Genomic DNA, 19,946 nt, shown 5'->3' on the forward strand with positions numbered 1-19,946 from the left:
GAGCATACAAGCTGACCTGCAATGTGATTGGCTGTTGTACTGAGAGCATACAAGCTGACCTGCAATGTGATTGGATGAGTGCTGTGGGAGCAAAACAACAGTACTAATGTGATTGGCTGTTGTACTGAGAGCATACAAGCTGACCTGCAATGTGATTGGCTGTTGTACTGAGAGCATACAAGCTGACCTGCAATGTGATTGGCTGTTGTACTGAGAGCATACAAGCTGACCTGCAATGTGATTGGCTGTTGTACTGAGAGCATACAAGCTGACCTGCAATGTGATTGGCTGTTGTACTGAGAGCATACAAACTGACCTGCAATGTGATTGGCTGTTGTACTGAGAGCATACAAGCTGACCTGCAATGTGATTGGCTGTTGTACTGAGAGCATACAAACTGACCTGCAATGTGATTGGCTGTTGTACTGAGAGCATACAAGCTGACCTGCAATGTGATTGGATGAGTGCTGTGGGAGCAAAACAACAGTACTAATGTGATTGGCTGTTGTACTGAGAGCATACAAGCTGACCTGCAATGTGATTGGCTGTTGTACTGAGAGCATACAAGCTGACCTGCAATGTGATTGGCTGTTGTACTGAGAGCATACAAGCTGACCTGCAATGTGATTGGATGAGTGCTGTGGGAGCAAAACAACAGTACTAATGTGATTGGCTGTTGTACTGAGAGCATACAAGCTGACGGGAACAACACGCAGACACACACAAATACTAAATGAAAGATACGGAGCGCTCCTGAATAATTTTTTAATCTTTGGGTTTCGGGGAAAGTAGCAAGTCATGTCAAGTCAAAAGGCTCAAGTCCAAGTCAAGTCACAAGTCATTGATGTTAAAGTCTAAGTCGAGTTGCAAGTCTTTTTAAATGTGGTCAAGTCGAGTCTAAAGTCATCAATTGTATGACTCGAGACTGACTCGAGTCCAAGTCATGTGACTCGAGTCCACACCTCTGGTTCGTGCGACATCATGTTCTGTGATATTTGAATGTTTTATTAATGTGTTGTATGAAAATAGATTATCTAGGAGTAAAAGGGAACCACAATAAAAACACGTGGAATCAGGCAGTAATATCGCTACAATTTCTAGCACTTTCACTCTTGTCATTGCAATAAATGTCGCAGGGGGGCGCCACTGAACCCCAACATTAAAGCTGTGTTTGATATACTTTGAATTTATTTTTGAAAAACAAGAAACTCTTTTATATCACATTGTTGTTCAAATAAATATTACAGGTTATAAAAGCATGGTAACAGTGACAGCAGGCAATATCTTATATAGAGCTACCTCTTCGTCCACTCGGCTGTGACGTCATTCCCAGCTTCCGGAGTAAACGGAAAGCAGCAGAAGAGAGCAGTACCGCCTTGTAACGTCAAGTGTGCAGCACATGGACGGAGAAAGACAGTCTTATTATTTGTTATCCAGTTTGAAATATTTACCTCGTATAAAATACATATTTGATTCTTTCTTTAAGGATAAAGTCGTCTGGATGCGCTAGAAGCACTGTGCCGCTTCTCGTGCTATCTTTGCTTGTTAGTTAGCTTAGCTCGCTAGTTAGCTTAGCTTGTTAGCTGCTAACAGAAGACACAGAAGTTATCAACACATTGCTAAGTAGAGATCAAATGTGTGAGTAAAGTGTTGTGATTGTGTGAAAATGTGCGAAAGAACGATAGCAAAGTATGAGGAGGAACTTTGTCGTACAAAAGAGGAGAAGGAGCGACAACATCAACTACTGGACGCTGTTTTGAAGAAACATCAAGTTGTGTTACACAGAACAGGTTTGTTTACTTCTTACTCTCACATCTTTACTAACTTTACATTTCATTATTAACACTTCTTCAATAGGAAGATGCTTTGTCTTGTGGGGATGATGCAATGCTTTGATTTAGATCAGGGATCTCAAACACGCGGGCCAATTGCGGCCCGCGAGACGTTATTTTGCGGCCCGCACCTTAACATGGAAAATTAATGTTGGTGCGGCCCGCGTGTTTTATATGAACGGCGCCCAACAGCGGTGTACTTGCATACTCTTGATTCTTCCGGGAGACTCCCAATTTTTCAGTGCCCCTCCTGGGGTAATCATTCTCCCGAATTTCATCCAAAATAACAATATTAAGGGGGCACCGTGGAGGAACTGCTTTTAACATCCTCTACAACCTGTACAAACCGCGTGCCAGCCCAGCCACATGCCATATTTGGCTTCTGTAGATGCAGTAAACAACTGCAAGACATAGTTGATCAACAGCCATACAGGTCACACTGAGGGTGGCCGTATAAACAACTTTAACACTGTTACTAATGTGCGCCATGGTGGAAAGGCGGACGAGACGGCAGGTTGTAGAGGACGCTAAAGACTGTGACATCGCGACACGCCCTTAATATTGTTGTCCGGGTTAAAACCGGGAGAATGCTTGCCCCAGGGGATTGTCGGGAGGGGCACTGATATTCGGGTGTTTCCCGGAGAGATCGCCACAGTTGGCAAGTATGTTACGAGGGCGGGAAAGCCATTCAAAGAAGGTGAATTCATTAAAAAGTGCATGTTGGATTTTTTAAGAAATGTTTTCTTGCAGCCCAGCCTCACCCGGTTTCTGCATCCAGTGGCCCCCAGGTAAATTGAGTTTGAGACCCCTGACTTAGATTCTTCACGAAAAGGGGACAGTTTGAGGTTGATGTTCCTCTCAGTTTGTAACAATGTGTGATTGATTGATTGAAGGAGTTATGAGAAGTTTGCATAGGAAAGGGTACACTTTCATCACGGTACACATTCACTGCTGCAAGAAAGCCTGAGATGCTTTCAGTTGAAATATATATTTGAACTCACACAGTACTATGTAGAAAGTAGCATTTAAAATACAAATATACTGCAAGAAAATACATGCAAATATAATTTCAAATAGATAAAAGGCTATGTTTATTCCCAGTTACGAGTAGCCGCAAGCAGTAATATGTTTCTTTTTGATAGGGACTTCCACATGTTGGTGGTATGGCAGGCAAACACATTAGAACCTTTTTGGAGTGAGATCTAGGTTGAATGTGATTTGTACAACTACCTTTGGTGTTATAATGGTGAATATATTTTGAAGTATCTAGACAGGTACATGGGTATTTTAGTGGTATGGTGTATCTTGTACACCAGACCAACTGCAAGAAGATGTACTCTGTCAGATACCAAGAGCCTCCCCACGTTAAGGAAATGGTTGGCTGAAAGGTGAGGCCGAGATGGACGGTTAAGCAGAAGCCCAATCATTTGGTTTTGGGCTGTCTGGAGTTTGTTTTTCAGGGCTTTTAAGGCCTCACGGTACCAAACATGAACTCCGTAGTCAAAGTGGGGTTAAAGGCCTACTGAAATGAGATTTTCTTATTCAAACGGGGATAGCAGGTCCATTCTGTGTCATTAATATGAGCGAGGATGAAAGATTCGTGTTCGAGGATTCGAGGATATTGATAGCGACGGACTAGAAAAAAAAATAAAAAATCAAGTTAAAAAAAAAAGGTTATTGCATTGGGACTGATTCAGATGTTTTTAGACACATTTACTAGGATAATTCTGGGAAATCCCTTATCTTTCTATTGTGTTGCTTGTGTTTTAGTGAGTTGAGTTTGAGTTTATTTGGAACATGCAAGCATACAACATGATACATCACACATACAACATGACACATCACACATGCATGTATACAACATGATACATCACACATACAACATGATACATCACACATGCATGTATACAACATGATACATCACACATACATGATACATCACACATACAACATGATACATCACACATACAACATGATACATCACACATACAACATGATACATCACACATACAACATGATACATCACACATACAACATGATACATCACACATACAACATGATACATCACACATACAACATGATACATCACACATGCATGCATACAACATGTTACATCACACATACAACATGATACATCACAATTTCCGGTTTCTCTTTTCAACATGTTCGAAAAGGAGTAGGAAGAAGCAGAGTTTATTTATTCCTACCCCTTTTCTTTACATAACAGTTGCTAAAATTTTTGTTCACTTCCTGTTCTCAATGTATTCACAATGTATACTCCATAAGTAATAAGTAATCACAATAAAAATAAATAAATAAATAATTGGTGAAGTAAGTTTTATTCCATACGATGAGATAAGTAAGATTATTTTGAGAATGAATGGGTGAATAAAATCAGAATGTTTATTATCATGGTTCTTTTTCTTTCTACTTTGTAAACACTTTAAGTTTGAAGAGTTTCTTGAAGTGGATGATATTAGTACATTGTTTGATTGCTTTGCTTAATCCATTCCATCATTTAATTCTACATACTGATATACTGAAGGTCTTAAGTGTTGTACGTGCATACAAATGTTTGAAATTACATTTTGCTCTAAGATTATATTTCTCTTCTTTTGTTGAGAAGAATCGTTGTATATTCTTGGGAAGCAGGTTATAGTTTGCTTTGTGTATAATTTTAGCTGTTTGCAATGTCACTATGTGGTGGAATTTCAGTATCTTTGATTCAATAAATAAAGGGTTTGTATGTTGTCTATATCCAACATGATGTATTATTCTAACTGATCTTTTTTGTAACACTGTTAGTGAATGAAGTGTACTTTTGTAATTATGTCCCCATATTTCTACACAGTAACTCAGATATGGTAACACTAGTGAGCAGTAGAGAATATAAAGTGATTTTCGGTCCAGAACATTTTTGGCTTTATTCATTATTGACATATTTCTTGCTACTTTATGTTGTATATTTTTTACATGAGATTTCCAGTTCAATTTTTCATCAATCATTATACCTAGAAAATTGGTTTCATTTACTCTTTCAATTTCTATTCCGTCTATTTGTATTTGTGTTTGACACTTCTTTTCTACTGTTACCAAATGGCATTATTTTAGTCTTACTGAGATTCAATGATAGTCTGTTTTTGTCAAACCATTTTTTTAATTTGTTCATTTCTTCTGTTATTATTTGTATTATCCTCTTTGTGTTCTCTCCTGAACAAAACGCTGTTGTTTCATCCGTAAATAATACTAACTTTACATCTCTTGTAACTTTACAAATGTTATTTATATAGAGATTGAATAATTTAAGTCCCAGTATTGATCCCTGAGGTACACCACAGGATATATTTAGTGTTGTAGAAGTGTGTTCGCCTAGCTTCACGTATTGTTTCCTGTTCGTTAGATAACTTCTTATCCAATTGAAGACTAACCCTCTGATGCCATATCGTTCCAGTTTTTTGATTAAAATATTGTGATTAATTGTGTCAAATGCTTTAGTTAGATCCATAAACACTGCTGCTGCACATTTTTTACTATCTATTGCATTGGTCATTTCTTCTGTGATTTCAATTAAAGCCTTTGAAGTTGAAACATTAGCTCTGTATCCATATTGGTTCTCTTCGAGTATTGTATTTTTATTTATGAAACTTTCTAATCTGTTATAGGACAGTTTTTCAATGATTTTAGAAAATTGTGAAAGTAAAGAAACAGGTCTATAATTTGTAAATAGATGTTTATCTCCAGTCTTATAAATTGGTGCAACTTTAGCTATTTTCATTTTGTTTGGAGATGTACCTGTTTGAAATGATAGGTTACTAATATACATTAATGGTCCTGAGATCTCATCAATAACCTTTTTTATCGTATCCATATCAATTCCGTTACAATCAGTTGAAGACTTTGATTTACACTTTTTCACGATTTTAACTATTTCCTCCTGTGTCACATTTCTGAGGAACATGGAGTTGGGATTTTGCTCTATGGTATCATTATAGTCCTCAATTGAAACTGGGTCTGGAATCCTTTCTTCCAATTTTGGTCCAATATTTACAAAGTAGTTATTAAAGCTTTCGACTACTTCCTTTATGTTGTCATTATGTTTATTTCCATCTAAGAAGTATTGGGGGTAATCCCTCTTAGTGCCATTTTTAATAATGCTATTGAGAATGCCCCATGTTGCTCTCAGATTATTTTTGTTCCTGTCCAATAATTCACTGTAATATTCTTTTCTACATGATCGTAGTATGTTTGTTAACTTGTTTAATACTTTTTGTACTTAACTTCTGCCTCTGTAGTTCTTTGTACTATAAATTGTATAAATAGTGTATTCTTCTTCTTACAAGCATTTTTTAATCCTTTTGTCATCCATGGTTAATTATTCTTTCTATGTTTACTACTGTTCCGCCCGATTGTAGCTGATAGGCGCCAGCGACCCCAAAAGGGAATAAGCGGTAGAAAATGGATGGATGTTTACTACTGAGTTGTCTCCATGGACAATGTTTGTCATAAAGTATTATGAACTTGTTTAAGAAATGTTCATATGCTTCATCAACTTCTTCTTCATTGTACACATTGTCCCAATCTTGCTTTTGTTGCTCCATTTTGAAAGCAATCATCCTCTTCTCTGTGCACAGTCTTTGAAATGTCCTTCTGTCTTCCATGTTCTTTTTGCAGTTTCCATCATATATTGTAAAAACTGGCAGATGATCACTAACGTCGGTTATAAGTAGACCACTTGTAGTGTTATTATCAAAATCATTGGTAAAATATGATCAATAAGTGTGGCACAGTGTCCTGTGATGCTGCTTGGCTTTGTGATTTTAGGATATAAACTGATGCTGTACATTGTATCAATGAAGTCATCAATAAACTTTTGCTTGTTAGGGTTCAATAAGTCAATATTAAAGTCACCGCATAAGAAAATTATTTTTTGACCATTGTCCATGTAAGTTGCCTTGATCCATTCTTCAAATGTTTCTATACTTGACTTAGGTGATCTATATATACAACTGATTACTATGTTTTTGCTATTTTCCTGACATATTTCAATGGTAATACATTCTAAGATATTATCTATAGCTAATGACATGTTTTTTAACACTTTGAGGTTCGGGTTCTTCATCACATACACAACTACTCCTCCTCCATTTTTGTTGGCTCTGTTGATGTAGTTTAGTTCATATCCTTCCAGATCAAAATCTATTCCTTTTTTTTATCATCAATCCATGTTTCTGTGACAGCGATCACTTTGAAGGGTTTTTTGATGTATTTCAAAAAGTTCTTAATGTTGTTGTAGTTTGCATACAAGCTTCTGCTATTAAAATGAACAATTGACAATTTGTTATCACTTTTAAGGATGCTATTGTATTGCTCATCCGTGTAATAAAAACAATTGTTACTAATGTGGGGAAAAAAATGTGTATCTGGATCTATATCGTTTTCCAAATCCTGGTTTTTGTGCTCTTTGTTGCAGAAGTTTTGTAGTTCCATATTTCCTTGCTCAACAATCTTTGATGTCGTTTCAATAATGTCTATAAGTGTATATGGATGCAGTCCTGAATCTAGGTCTTCTTTTTTAGTCGTCCCTTGCAGCGTAGTAGTGTTGATGTTGAATTTAGGTGCTTGTTTTCTGTCAGAGTCCATTATCATCGTTGTTGTGGAAGCTGTGTAAACTTCAAATTTGTCCAGGTCTTTGATGTCATTGACAACAATTACTCTTGCCTCTGGACCTCCATTCAGCTTGATGTAGATTTTACAGTTGGTGCTCCAAGTTCCCTGGATTTTTCCCTGCTTTCTCAAGTTGCGTGCTTTCTTGGCGATTCCAGCATTATGTTTAGTGAGATGCTCATTCATGTACACATTTGTTCCCTTCAGCTTCTTTCCCTGTCTCAGCAATGCCATTTTAGATGTTCTGTTTACGAGTTTCACGAGCACGACTGGACTGGCGTTGTTGTCTCTTCTGTTCAGTGGGATGCATGTTTCGATGGTAATAATATCGATTTCAATTTCCTTTGATTGCAGAAAGTTGACCACTTGCTGTTCTGCCGAGACAAGGTCCATTTCATCTGGTTCACCTTCATTATTCACAGCCTTCGCATAGGATCTTGGTTTAATTCGGTGCCTTGTCACGATGATATCATTCATTCGTTTATCCTGCTCCATTTCATCTATGATATTCCACAGCATGGAGTTGTCTTCTTGAAAGGTCTTCAATTGTTGGCACATATCAGAGACTTCATTTTTTCTGGTGATGATTTGAGTTTGCAGACTTTTCACATCTTATTTGTGTTCTTCCATTGCTTTTTTCAGATCTTTTTTTATTTCTTTCATTTCTTCTTTCATTTCTTTCCAATCTTCTTTTAATTCATGGAGTATTTTTAGTCGTACTCCTTCTTGATTCCCATCATGTCCTGTTTCCAGTCTCAAATCTTGGTCCCAGTTGTGTCCTGTGTCGGCTGACACCGAAGGTTTTGGGTTTCAGTCTTCTCTTTAACTTTTGGCATTGTGGCAGATCGATGACATCAGTGACTCTTGTGTCTTAAACGGCAGTTACTTTAGCAACTTGCAGCACGTTTAACTTGTTTGTTCCAACAATGCGTGCATTGCGTTGTACACAGATCGATTTCAGGTGTTAGTCTGTCAACTTATAACACTCTGCGCCGTTGGAAGCACTTTAAAACAGCTGTAAACTCGCCGTAGCTTTTGGTTGCTAGGCAACCGCTTTGAGCTGCGGTAAGGCGCCGATGGCTTGAGGCAAACGGCTCTTCCAACTTGCCTCATTTCAGCGTATCAGTGCCTCACAACTGACCAAAATGAGGTCAAGGATGCCAGGTGACTCTCCTGTGGCTGTGATCGCAAATCAGTGGTCAAAATCTTCAGAATAAATAAAAAGTCCAGTAGCAAAAGCGGAGCCTTTTTCTTTTGTGTCCTTTCTCGTGAACAGGAAGTGACGTATTAGTGAGTTTAATAGTACCTGATAGTCGGAGGGGTGTGTCCACGGGTGTCTTGAGGCCAGTCTCTGAGGGAAGTCGACGGCAGCTGTATGGATGGCGCAAGTTCAGCTGATCTCCGGTAAGAGGTGACTTTTTAACCACAATTTTCTCACCGAAACCTGCTGGTTGACATTTGGTCGGGATCCATGTTTGCTGGACCGCTCTGATCCATAGTAAAGTTTCACCTCCGGGAATTTTAAACAAGGAATCACCGTGTGTTTGTGTGGCTAAAGGTTAAAGCTTCCCAACTCCATCTTTCTACTTTGACTTCTCCATTATTAATTGAACAAATTGCAAAAGATTCAGCAACACAGATGTCCAAAATACTGTGTAATTACGCCATTAAAGCAGACAACTTTTAGCTGTGTGTGGTGCACCGCTAATATTTCCTTACAGTCCGTGACGTTTTCACCAATAAACTCCGCAGGAAATTTAAAATTGCAATTTAGTAAACTAAACTTGCCGTATTGGCATGTGTTGCAATGTTAATATTTCATCATTGATATATAAACTATCAGACTGTGTGGTCGCTAGTAGTGGCTTTCAGTAGGACTTTAAATGAGTGCTTGTGTCAGAGTCTTAAGTGTATTTCTACCCACCAGCGGGGTGATCCTACTATATAAGAAGTAAGGGTGTATGGAATGCCGGTATTGGTAAAGTACCGTGATACTATCCATCCATCCATTTTCTACTGCTTGTCACGTTTGGGGTCGCGGGGGGTGTTGGACCCCATCTCAACTGCATTAATCATATTCGGTACTAAACCGCCTCTAAAAAGTACTACTTCTATGTTTACATCACAATGTTTTGCCATCACATCTTCTTTCGTTTTTTTATTTGTATTTATTTATATTATGTTTATAAACTCAGGAAAAATGTCACTGGACCCATGAGGACTTTGAATATGACCAATATATGATCCTGTAACTACTTGGTATCAGATTGATACCCAAATTTATGGTATCACCCAAAACTAATGTAAAGTATCCAAACAACAGAAACATAAGTGATTATTACATTTTAACAGAAGTGTAGGTAGAACATGTTAAAACAGAAAATAAGCAGATATTTACAGTCAATGAACAAGTAAATTAATAATCCATTTTTTACCACTTGTCCTTAATAATGTTGACCTAATAATAGAATATAAATGACACAATATGTTACTGCATATGTCAACAGACTAAATTAGGAGCTTTTGTTTGTTTACTTACTACTAAAAGACAAGTTGTCCAGTATGTTCACAAACGTGCAATAGGAAACATGTTTGATGTACCCCAAAACAAATGTTATTTTAAAAAAGCCAATAAAGCACTTTTCTGTGATCCCTTTTTTTTTTAGAAAAGTATCAAAATACATTTTTGTACAGGTCCCGCTACCAAAATATTGTTATTGGGACAACATTAGTAAGAATATAATTTGTCGGTTGATTCTTTGACTACCTGAGTAGTCATTTTTTCACTGGAGAGATTAGTCTCTACGATGCAACCAAGAAAGTTAATCTAATTTTTGTTTTAATATTGTCACCCACTTTGACTGTGAAGTTATTTACTTTTCTGAGGTTAGGAATTGACCCAAAGACCTGTGTACTTGCAAGTACCGAGGCAAGTCTTATTTCGGCAGTTTGTCATTGAAAGCTTTGCTAGTCTTGGTCTTGAGGATTGTAGCTTTGCTTGTTTTGTGGCCGTTAGCCTCGGTTCTGTTCTTCATGGGTACAGAAAATGATGGAATGATCACTTAAGCCTCATACAGTTGTTCCACTTGTGGTGATCTGAGACTGGTCAGAAGTAACAAGGAGGTCTATGAAGGTTTAAAAGGACTCACTCACCCTGGTAGTTTGCTTAATGAGCTAAGTGAGACAATGTTGGTGGCACAGCTTAGTGAAGGTTTTAAAAATGGGTGCATCCTTTCAGGACATATCTGTGTTCCAGTCCCCAAGAAGAAGTAAACCTGTATCAACATGTTTACACTAAACTCATACACTCACCAAATATATTTTATACTGTAATCAAATCTAATTATTTCACGTCATGATTCTGACCTACATGCATCAATAAGTGAAAGTAAACATTTATTTTCAGTAACCAAAGTAGTCAACACTTGTTTTATTAAAAGAACATAAAGGTGACTGACTTTCCTTCAGCGTGTCGTAGATGGTCTCCAATACCAAAAGAGGAATTGTTGATGGAGATACTCCATAAAACAGCACATAGTAAAACATGTTTTGGTAAAAGCTCCTTTTGGCCCAGCCAACAAAATGACCTCAAGAAAGTATGTTGCATGATAACAAAAACATACCATGAATGTTTTTTTTGTTTTTTTAGTGATTTTGGAATTATATTTTTTTTATTTCCATGATATTGAAGTTATGGTAATGACAATATCATTATAATATTATGGTTAAGTTTACAGATAAAGAGTAGGTTTAACAGACCGTGTACAGAATTAAATATTTACCCACTTTACATCAGTGAAGTTAAGAATGCTTCAATCAATGCTGCCTCACACTTATACAAACTTTTCAAATTGCCCCCCATCAAATTTCCAAGTCTGTTTTTGTACTCACTGTACCACTTTTGAATAATTTTTAGGAAAAAAGTAGGTATTTCCAGTGTTTTTATTGGTTGTTTTGCTACACACTTTTAACACAACACAGGAAAGAACACGAATCATGTCATTGTGTTAACAGTGTCAGTTCAAAACTATTTCTATTCTCTCTTTATCTTATTTACTTATTTACCCAACAGACGTCCAGCAGCCTCCTCACATTAAAGAGGAAGGGGAGGATCCACAGCCCCCCCACATTAAAGAGGAAGAGGAGGAAGTGTGGATGAGTCAGGAGGGAGAGTGTCCTGTAGGGCAGGAGGAGGCTGATGTCAGCAAGTTTCCACTGACTGTTGTCTCTGTGAAGACTGAAGAGCATGAAGACAAACCACCTGAGTCCTCACAGCTTCATCACAGTCCAAGTAAGCACAACATTATACAAGATTATACAAGAATGACAAACACATTTCGGGAGGACATTCTCACAGTAACACAACATAAACAGAACAGAACAAATACCCACAATCCCATGCATCCGTGACTTTTCGTGGCTACATTATACACCCCGCTAGCACCAAACCCTGCCCCCCCAAACCCGCCCACCTCAAGCGACACACGTTTTGTTCTGTTCGCAGAGGATGTTAAAAGTAAAGCCATCACGGCACACCCTCAATATTGTTGTCCGACTGAAAATCGGAGACTATTAGCCCCGGTTGATGTCCGGGAGAGGCACCAAAATAAGGAAACCTCCCGAAATAAGCAGGGGGGTCGGTGATTATGCAGCTGAGCCTCATCAGAGTGGCCAAAGAGCTGCATGCGGCTCCGGAGCTGCGGGTTGCCCACCCCTGTTCTAGATGTATTAAGAGTTTATTTACAACATTAATAATATATACATACTATGCCAAATTAAAAAGGTAAGCTTTTAGTAAATTTGTTTGGGATTCTGTTTTTTGTAATTGGTTTTCAATCTTCATTATTTACTTCAAGTTATTACAATACCTATGTCTCTCTCTCTTATGTATATATATATATATATATATATATATATATATATATATATATATATATATATATATATATATATATATATAGGATTGTCTCAGAAAATTATTTTCTGTAATGAAACCAAAAACATGGAAATGTCAGACATTCTGGATGCATTACACATCAACTGAAATATTGCAATCCTTTTATTATTTTAATATTGCTGATTATGGCATACAGCTTAAGAAAACTCAAAAATCCTATCTCAAAAAATTAGAATATTTCCTCGGACCAAGTAAAAAAAAAAGATTTATAATAGCAAAACAAAATCAAACATTTGAAAATGTCTAATGCACTAAGTACTTGGTTGGGAATCCTTTCGCATGGATTACTGCATCAATGCGGCGTGGCATGGAGGCAATCGGCCTGTGGCATTGCTGAGGTGTTATGGATGCTCAGGATGCTTCGCTAGTGGCCTTAAACTCATTTGCATTATTGGGTCTGGTGTCTTACAGCTTCTTCTTCACAATACCCCACAAATTCTCTAAGGGGTTCAGGTCAGGGGAGTTGGCAGGCCAATGGAGGACAGTAATGCCATGGTCAGTACATCAGTTACTGCTGGTTCTGGCAGATCATGCTGGAAGATGAAATCATCATCTCCATAGAGCTTTACAACAGATGGAAGCATGGAGTGCTCTTGGTACACAGCTGCATTGACTCCAGACTTGATTAAACACAGTGGACAAAAACCAGCAGCTGACATGGCTCCCCAAACCATTGCTGACTGTGGGAACACACTGGATTTCAAGCAACTTGGATTTTGCTCCTCTCCAGCTTTCCTCCAGACAATAGTGCCTTGACTTCCAAATGAAATACAAAATTTGCTTTCTTCTTAAAACAGGACTCTGGACCACTCTGCATAACAGTGTGGTACGCCAGCTGCACTGAAGCAGACAAACAGATGAATTAGAGGGTCATAAAGTTTGCACAAAAAATCATCGGCTGCCCCCTGCCCTCCCTGAAGCATTTACATAACTCCCGTTGCCTCAAGAAAGCAAAAACCATCACCAAAGACAGCACACACCCTGGCTACCACCTGTTCCACCTGCTACCATCAGGCAGGCGCTACAGGTGCATCAGAGCCAGAACAAACAGGCTCAGAGACAGATTCTTCCCCAGAGCTGTCACCATGTTAAAATCTAACTTATAATAATAATAATTCACTCCTGTACAATATCATGCCCTAATACCTTACTGTGCAATACTGATTGTTATTTATTACTTCCGTACTCATGTCTTGTTCTGTATATTGTACAGTATTTTGTATTTCTACAGTGTTTTGTATATTGTACAGGATTGCTTGTTATTTTTATTGGATAGTTGTCTGTTTATTTCAATTGTTAGTTTTTCCTTGTGTTATTTATTTCACCCCATATTTGTTCCCACAACCGCCACTCAAGTTGGAGTCTTTAATCTCGTTATATGCAAATATAATGACAATAAAGTCTATTTTATTCAATTCTATTCTAATTGGGCTTGCACGCTGTCAATTCAGGATATAGGGGGCGCTAAAGGCAGTGCCTTTATGGCACTCCCTGAATATTGTTGATCTGGTAAAAATTGACAGGGGCTTCGAGAGAATTGGTGCCTTGAAATTCAGGGGTCTCCCGGGAAAATTGGGGACTTGGGCAAGCATGACCTATCAAGCGCCGTTCAGATTAAACTCATGGGCCGCACCAACATAAAATTGTCACATCAAAGCGCGGGCCGCATAATAACGTTTCGCGGATCGCAATTTTGCCCGCGGGCCGCATTTTTGAGACCCCTGCTCTAAACCTAAACCAAAATCATAATGATCAAAGACGTCCAGCACATTAAGGTGAGTTAAAGTTCATGAAAATTTTTACTGTCAAACTCTTACAAACTGTTCTCAAACACCACACACATCATTGTTTTTGTTTTTCAAGATATAGATGGATGCTGTCTTTTTAATGTAGGTGGAGAAAATGAATAACTTTATAGGGGTGGGCCAAAGAAAAGGTAAACTAAATAAATGCATAACGTGGAGTGCTGTCTATTTGGCCTAACTCACCTGTGAATAGTTTGAATACTGCAAATTTCAATAAGTAACACCTCATTTGTGTTCTATGTTCTGCAGACGTCCAGCAGGTGTCAGCAGAGAGTCATGAAGAGATTCCCTCCAAGCAGCAGGAGTGGAGCTCCAGTGTGGGACAGAAGAAGCTCGAGCCCACTCATATAGAGGAAGAAGAGGAACTGTGGGAGCAGCTTCCAAGGTTGGAGGAGGTTAATGACGAAGTTGATATAAAGTCAGAACCAGATAGCATCTTTGCTCCACTGTCAGACATGGACCACATGATGTCAGACTCTTCTGATCACAGTGACCACATCCAAAAACCTTTGAAGAGTAAAAATGACTCTGAAGGTGATACGAGACATCACACTAACAACAAACACTTTGACTGCTCTGAATGCGAAAAATCTTTTAGACACAAGAGTAATTTTACAGTACACATGAGAACACATACTGGAGAGAAACCTTATACTTGCCCTGTTTGTAAGAAGAGTTTCTCCAGAAAGCAATACATGACCACACACATGACAATACATACTGGAGAGAAACCTTTTACTTGCTCTGTTTGTAAGAAGAGTTTCCCCAGAAAGAATGACATGACCACACACATGAGAACACATACTGGAGAGAAACCTTTTGCTTGCTCAATTTGTGCTAAAAGATTCAACGCTAAGAGTGTCATGATATTACACATGAAAACACACACAGGTGAGAAACCTTTCACTTGCTCTGTCTGTAAGAAGTGTTTCATCAGTAAGCATCACATGACCACACACATGAGAACACACACTGGAGAGAAACCTTTTACTTGCTCCGTCTGTGAGAAGAGTTTCTCCTCAAAGCCAAACATGACCACACACATGAGAACACACACTGGAGAGAAACCTTTTACTTGCTCTGCTTGTTTGAAGAGTTTCTCCAGAAAGATTGTCATGATCACACACATGAGAACACATACTGGAGAGAAACCTTTTATTTGCTCTGTTTGTAAGAAGAGTTTCTCCAGAAAGCAACACATGACCACACACATGAGGACACACACTGGTGAGAAACCTTTTCCTTGCTCTGTTTGTAAGAAGAGTTTCTCCATGAAGCCTGACATGACCACACACATGAGAATACATACTGGAGAGAAACCTTTTACTTGCCCTGTTTGTAAGAAGAGTTTCTCCAGAAAGCAATACATGACCACACACATGAGAACACACACTGGAGAGAAACCGATTGTGTGATAAAACAATCAGGTTTAAGTATCAGGTCAATAAACACAAGTGTGTAACAGTCATGGAAGCTGCAGGGATTTAAAAACACTCAAACGGTGATTGTGCTAAATGTACTTTAAAAACACAGCATGATTAATATGAACGTATATCTTATGTTGAATGTTGTGCTTCTTATCTTCTACTCTTATATGTTGTCCTGGAATGACTTTTTAAGTTGTGTGCATTTATTGAACATTATAAATGTTTCTAAATTTGTATTCTAATTTCCCATTGTTAAAGAGAGGTCATATTTTTTTTCTTTTTTTTTTTCACACATTTGTTCCATTGCATTTTATTGATGTTATTCTCCAATTAAAAGTACGAATTAATAAAATTGTTAACAAAATTTGGACTCTGAGTTTGGACGCAGATTCATCATCATCATCAGAATACTGGACGAAACTTTGACATTAATTTTTTAATATAAGTGTGACCTCAATATTCCTCGATAATAAGACTAAAAATAGAGATTTAAGTACCATATTAGAGTGCCTCTTGTAGTATTCCACCTCGCCACATTGTGAGAAGTGGGGGCTAGCAGATGCATGTTGCTATCATGTTTTAGCAGCGAGGAAGACAGCATTTGTGTTTACTTTTTTGTCGGATTCAAGTTTTAATGCTCTGCTGAATAAATTGATCACTATGCCTGCCAATATTAAGGATTATTTATATATATTTAAGAACAAATTCCCTCCTTGACAGGTAGCAAAATGACTCCACAAAAAGTGAACTAGCAGCAGGACTCAGTAAATATTTTCTTAATTTTCTAATTAACTATAAAGAGTAACATCCATCCATTTTCTACCGCTTATTCCCCTTTGGTGTTGCGAGGGGCGCTGCTGCCTACCTCAGCTACAATCGGGTGGAAGGTGGCATACACCCTGGACAAGTCGCCGTCTCATCGCAGGGCCAACACAGATAGACAGACAACATCCACACACTAGGGACCATTCAGTGTTGCCAATCAACCTATCCCCAGGTGCATGTCTTTGGAGGTGGGAGGGGCCTATCCCCAGGTGCATGTCTTTGGAGGTGGGAGGGGCCTATCCCCAGGTGCATGTCTTTGGAGGTGGGAGGAAGCCGGAGTACCCGGAGGGAACCCACGCATTCACGGGGAGAACATGCAAACTCCACACAGAAAGATCCTGAGCCCGGGATTGAACCCTGACTACTCAGGACCTTCATATTGTGAGGCAGACACACTAACCCCTCTTCCACCATGAAGCCTTAAAGAGTAACATGACAGTGGAAATTTCACAATAATTCACCAAAAATCGGAAATTGGGAATGATTTCTTAAGATGCAGATGAACCAGGTGGCACCATGCAGTAAAAAAAGTGATGTTTACTGATAAACGAACAAAAACCGAGAGCAACAGGGAACTGTGAAGACAACAAAACAAACCGCTGAAACCCAGCAAAACTCTCACAGGAAATGTGGAGCAGACGGCGTCCACAAAATATGTGCGTACTCGAGCTTGACATCTAAAAGGATGGTCACCCGTGAACAAAGAATAATGTCCGGACAACAAAGGTAGCAAGAGGATCAATTGAAATAGTCTTGATTGCAAACAGAAAAAAGGTGAGGGGAAATGCTCGGGGACAGAAGTGAAGCTGCCACGGGAAAACACCAACAAAACTGGGAGAGCCACCAAAATAAAAGCACAGGACAGGAATTCAAACATTAAACAGCGGAAAACACGAACAAAATGTGAACAAAATTTGCCAGATGTGACAAATGGAGTGTCAGAAATGAGCTGAGCCAAGATTGACAGGCTGGATAATGAGGGAGAAGCAATCTAGTGTCATGTCAGCACACTGGGACTGGAAGGCAGGATTCACACAATCTTCTTCTCACTTCTCTCTCATGTGGAGGCTACAGTCCGCATGACAGAAGTCACTACTACAACTACTCTTATTTCATTTAAATGTATTTTTTACCTACAAATTATTGTTATTATTGTTTTTTCATGGACATCCATCAGCTGACATTGTTATCCATTACATCATATGTGCATACATCATACATCTATTGTCTGCCCGAAAGATCAACATATTATTTTTTGTTTATTTCCCAACGATGACACCCGACCCCTCCCCCACAAAAAGAGAAAAACAGCAAAAAAACAAAGTAATAATAATATTAATAAAATTAATAACGATAATAATAATATATAGTATAAACAGATAGTAAATAAATACATAGAAAAAAACTATATACATATAGGGAGTAATCATTTTTTGTTAAAACAGTTTAATCACTAATTAGAAAAAAAATTAGTCTTATGTGGCGTGACATAATCAACCCAGTATTCCCAGTATGAAGTAGATATCTCTAGTTTATAAATAATAAAAGCTGTTATATTCTGTGTTTTATAAATGTCCATTGTGATTTCCATCCATTTCTTCAAAGTTGGGCTCTCCTGTAATATCCATTTCCTGGTAATGCTCTTTTTACAAACCACTAGTAGGATATTCATGAAGTATTTCTCTTTTTTCAGCCAATCCTGAGGTGCGATGTGTGAAAAACAGAATGTTACTTTCAAGGGGTGATTTGAAAATATCCTGTAGAGCTTGGTGTATCTCTTTCCAATAGTCCTTTATGGCAGAGCAGTCCCAGAAAACATGCTAGTGGTTTGCCTTTAGATTCCCACAATTTGTCCAACAGGCAGGGGAGTTGTTATCATACTGAGACTTCTGAGAAGGTGGAATAAAACTTTCCCAGCCAAACTCTCCACTTGGGTGAGCTGCTACAAGTCCATTGATATCTCCATTTTATTGTCCATTCTTCCTCAGATGTAGTTACCCCTCCTTCCTTCTCCCATTTTGTTTTAACACATGAAGTTAAATATGATTTCTTATACAAGCATGAAACACTTTTATCAATAGTTTCTGAATTGTAAACTTTTGTAAATAGTTCAATGAAACAAATGCTGGTCTTTGTTACATGTTTCACTTTCATATTAACAAAATGCTGCAACTGCAGATATCGATAGAAGTCTGGGTTTTTCTAAAAAAAAAAAAAAAAGTGTCCTTTTAATAGTTTCAAAACTGAGCATTTGTTAATCTTTCATTATACTACATGAAGCTGAATTGTTTTTTGTTGATCTCTATTGGTAGGGTTTGAAATAGGTACAGCAGTCTTGGAAGTGTCAGGCTTGCCCCTGACAGTTTGTCTATGTTTTAGTTTTCTCCTCTGCATTTGTCTGTTTCCTGTGTTTTAGTATTTCCTGTCTTTTAGTTCCTGTCAAGTGCTCTTAATTTGTCAGCTTCCTGTCTTGTTCCCTGAGTGATGTGTTCCCCTTTAGCTGCGGCTGATTGGCATCTGGCCACACCTGTTGCCAATCAGCCGGCTCCTATTTGTAACTCCTTTGTCTTGTGTCAGTTGCTGGATCATTGTATTGTCATTTATATTGTCGTTACCTCATGTCACTCTTGTGTCTTTGCTACCTGTCGTGTCTGACATCATCTCAGCTATTACCTGTTGTGCTACATCTTGTCCTGGTCGTCGTAGCGGTAAGCTGTTTTTGTTAGCCATAGCTATTTCCAGTTTTTCTGTTTGTTATCCTCTAGCTTTTGCCGTTTTTTTCCCTACGCTTTGAAGTCTGCGGCTTAGTCTTATTTCAACCGGTTCCGGTTCCGGGTCAACGTGAATGACTGCTCGCTGACTGCTCTTGTTGCAAAAAAGCTAAGTATCGTTCTATCTGTGTGATTTTAACTGTTTTGCAGCTTTATTTACAACTTATCGAACATATTTAATAGTTCAATTTAACTTGCAAATCACCCGATCTCTGTCTCACCACTTCGCCCTCAGCTAGCTAGCTGCTAAGCTAACGAGGCTAGCGGAGAAAGGCAGCGCCGGTCTGAAGGGAAGCTTCTCCCCCGCCACCGTGACCACCACTTCCCGAAGACAGCTGGCACTCCACTCGGCGACGGAAAGTTTCTGTGAGTATGGCTTCCTGCGCTTTGTGCACTTTACTCATGGATAGGTTGGCTTTGCTAGAGAGCCGTGTCCGCCAGTTAGAGCAGTGTAATTTCGTAACTTTAGATGTTGCGGACACATCTGCTAGCGTTAGCTGTAGCGAGCTAACTAGCCCAGCTTGTAGCAGCCCTAATCGGCCTACAAGCTACGGTGTACCGGTTGAGACGCATAATAGATTTAGCCCTTTAGCTAGTCCTACACCCCAGTCTACCGGGCACCACACTTTAGTTATAGGGGACTCCATCACCCGAAACATAAAGCT

General features: G+C 38.6%; 1 protein-coding gene across 3 annotated transcripts in view; it reads left to right on the forward strand.

Moving 5' to 3' along the window:
• The window catches only part of LOC133546189 (gastrula zinc finger protein XlCGF57.1-like), a 33,309-nt gene extending 13,671 nt beyond the window's left edge, over positions 1–19,638 (forward strand). Inside the window, exons 2-4 of one of the 3 annotated variants that reach the window (XM_061892081.1) lie at positions 11,569–11,787; positions 14,508–14,643; positions 19,517–19,638. In XM_061892081.1, coding sequence (XP_061748065.1) covers positions 11,569–11,787; positions 14,508–14,643; positions 19,517–19,520 — 359 coding nt within the window. In that variant the 3' untranslated portion in view covers positions 19,521–19,638. Of the gene's footprint in view, positions 1–1,327; positions 1,791–11,568; positions 11,788–14,507; positions 16,032–19,516 lie in introns of those variants that run through there. The other 2 variants (XM_061892080.1, XM_061892079.1) reach the window with 2 other exon arrangements.
• Positions 19,639–19,946: the final 308 nt, after the last annotated feature.

Source organism: Nerophis ophidion, linkage group LG29, assembly GCF_033978795.1.
Source record: "Nerophis ophidion isolate RoL-2023_Sa linkage group LG29, RoL_Noph_v1.0, whole genome shotgun sequence".
NCBI classification, from domain to species: Eukaryota; Metazoa; Chordata; class Actinopteri; order Syngnathiformes; family Syngnathidae; genus Nerophis; species Nerophis ophidion.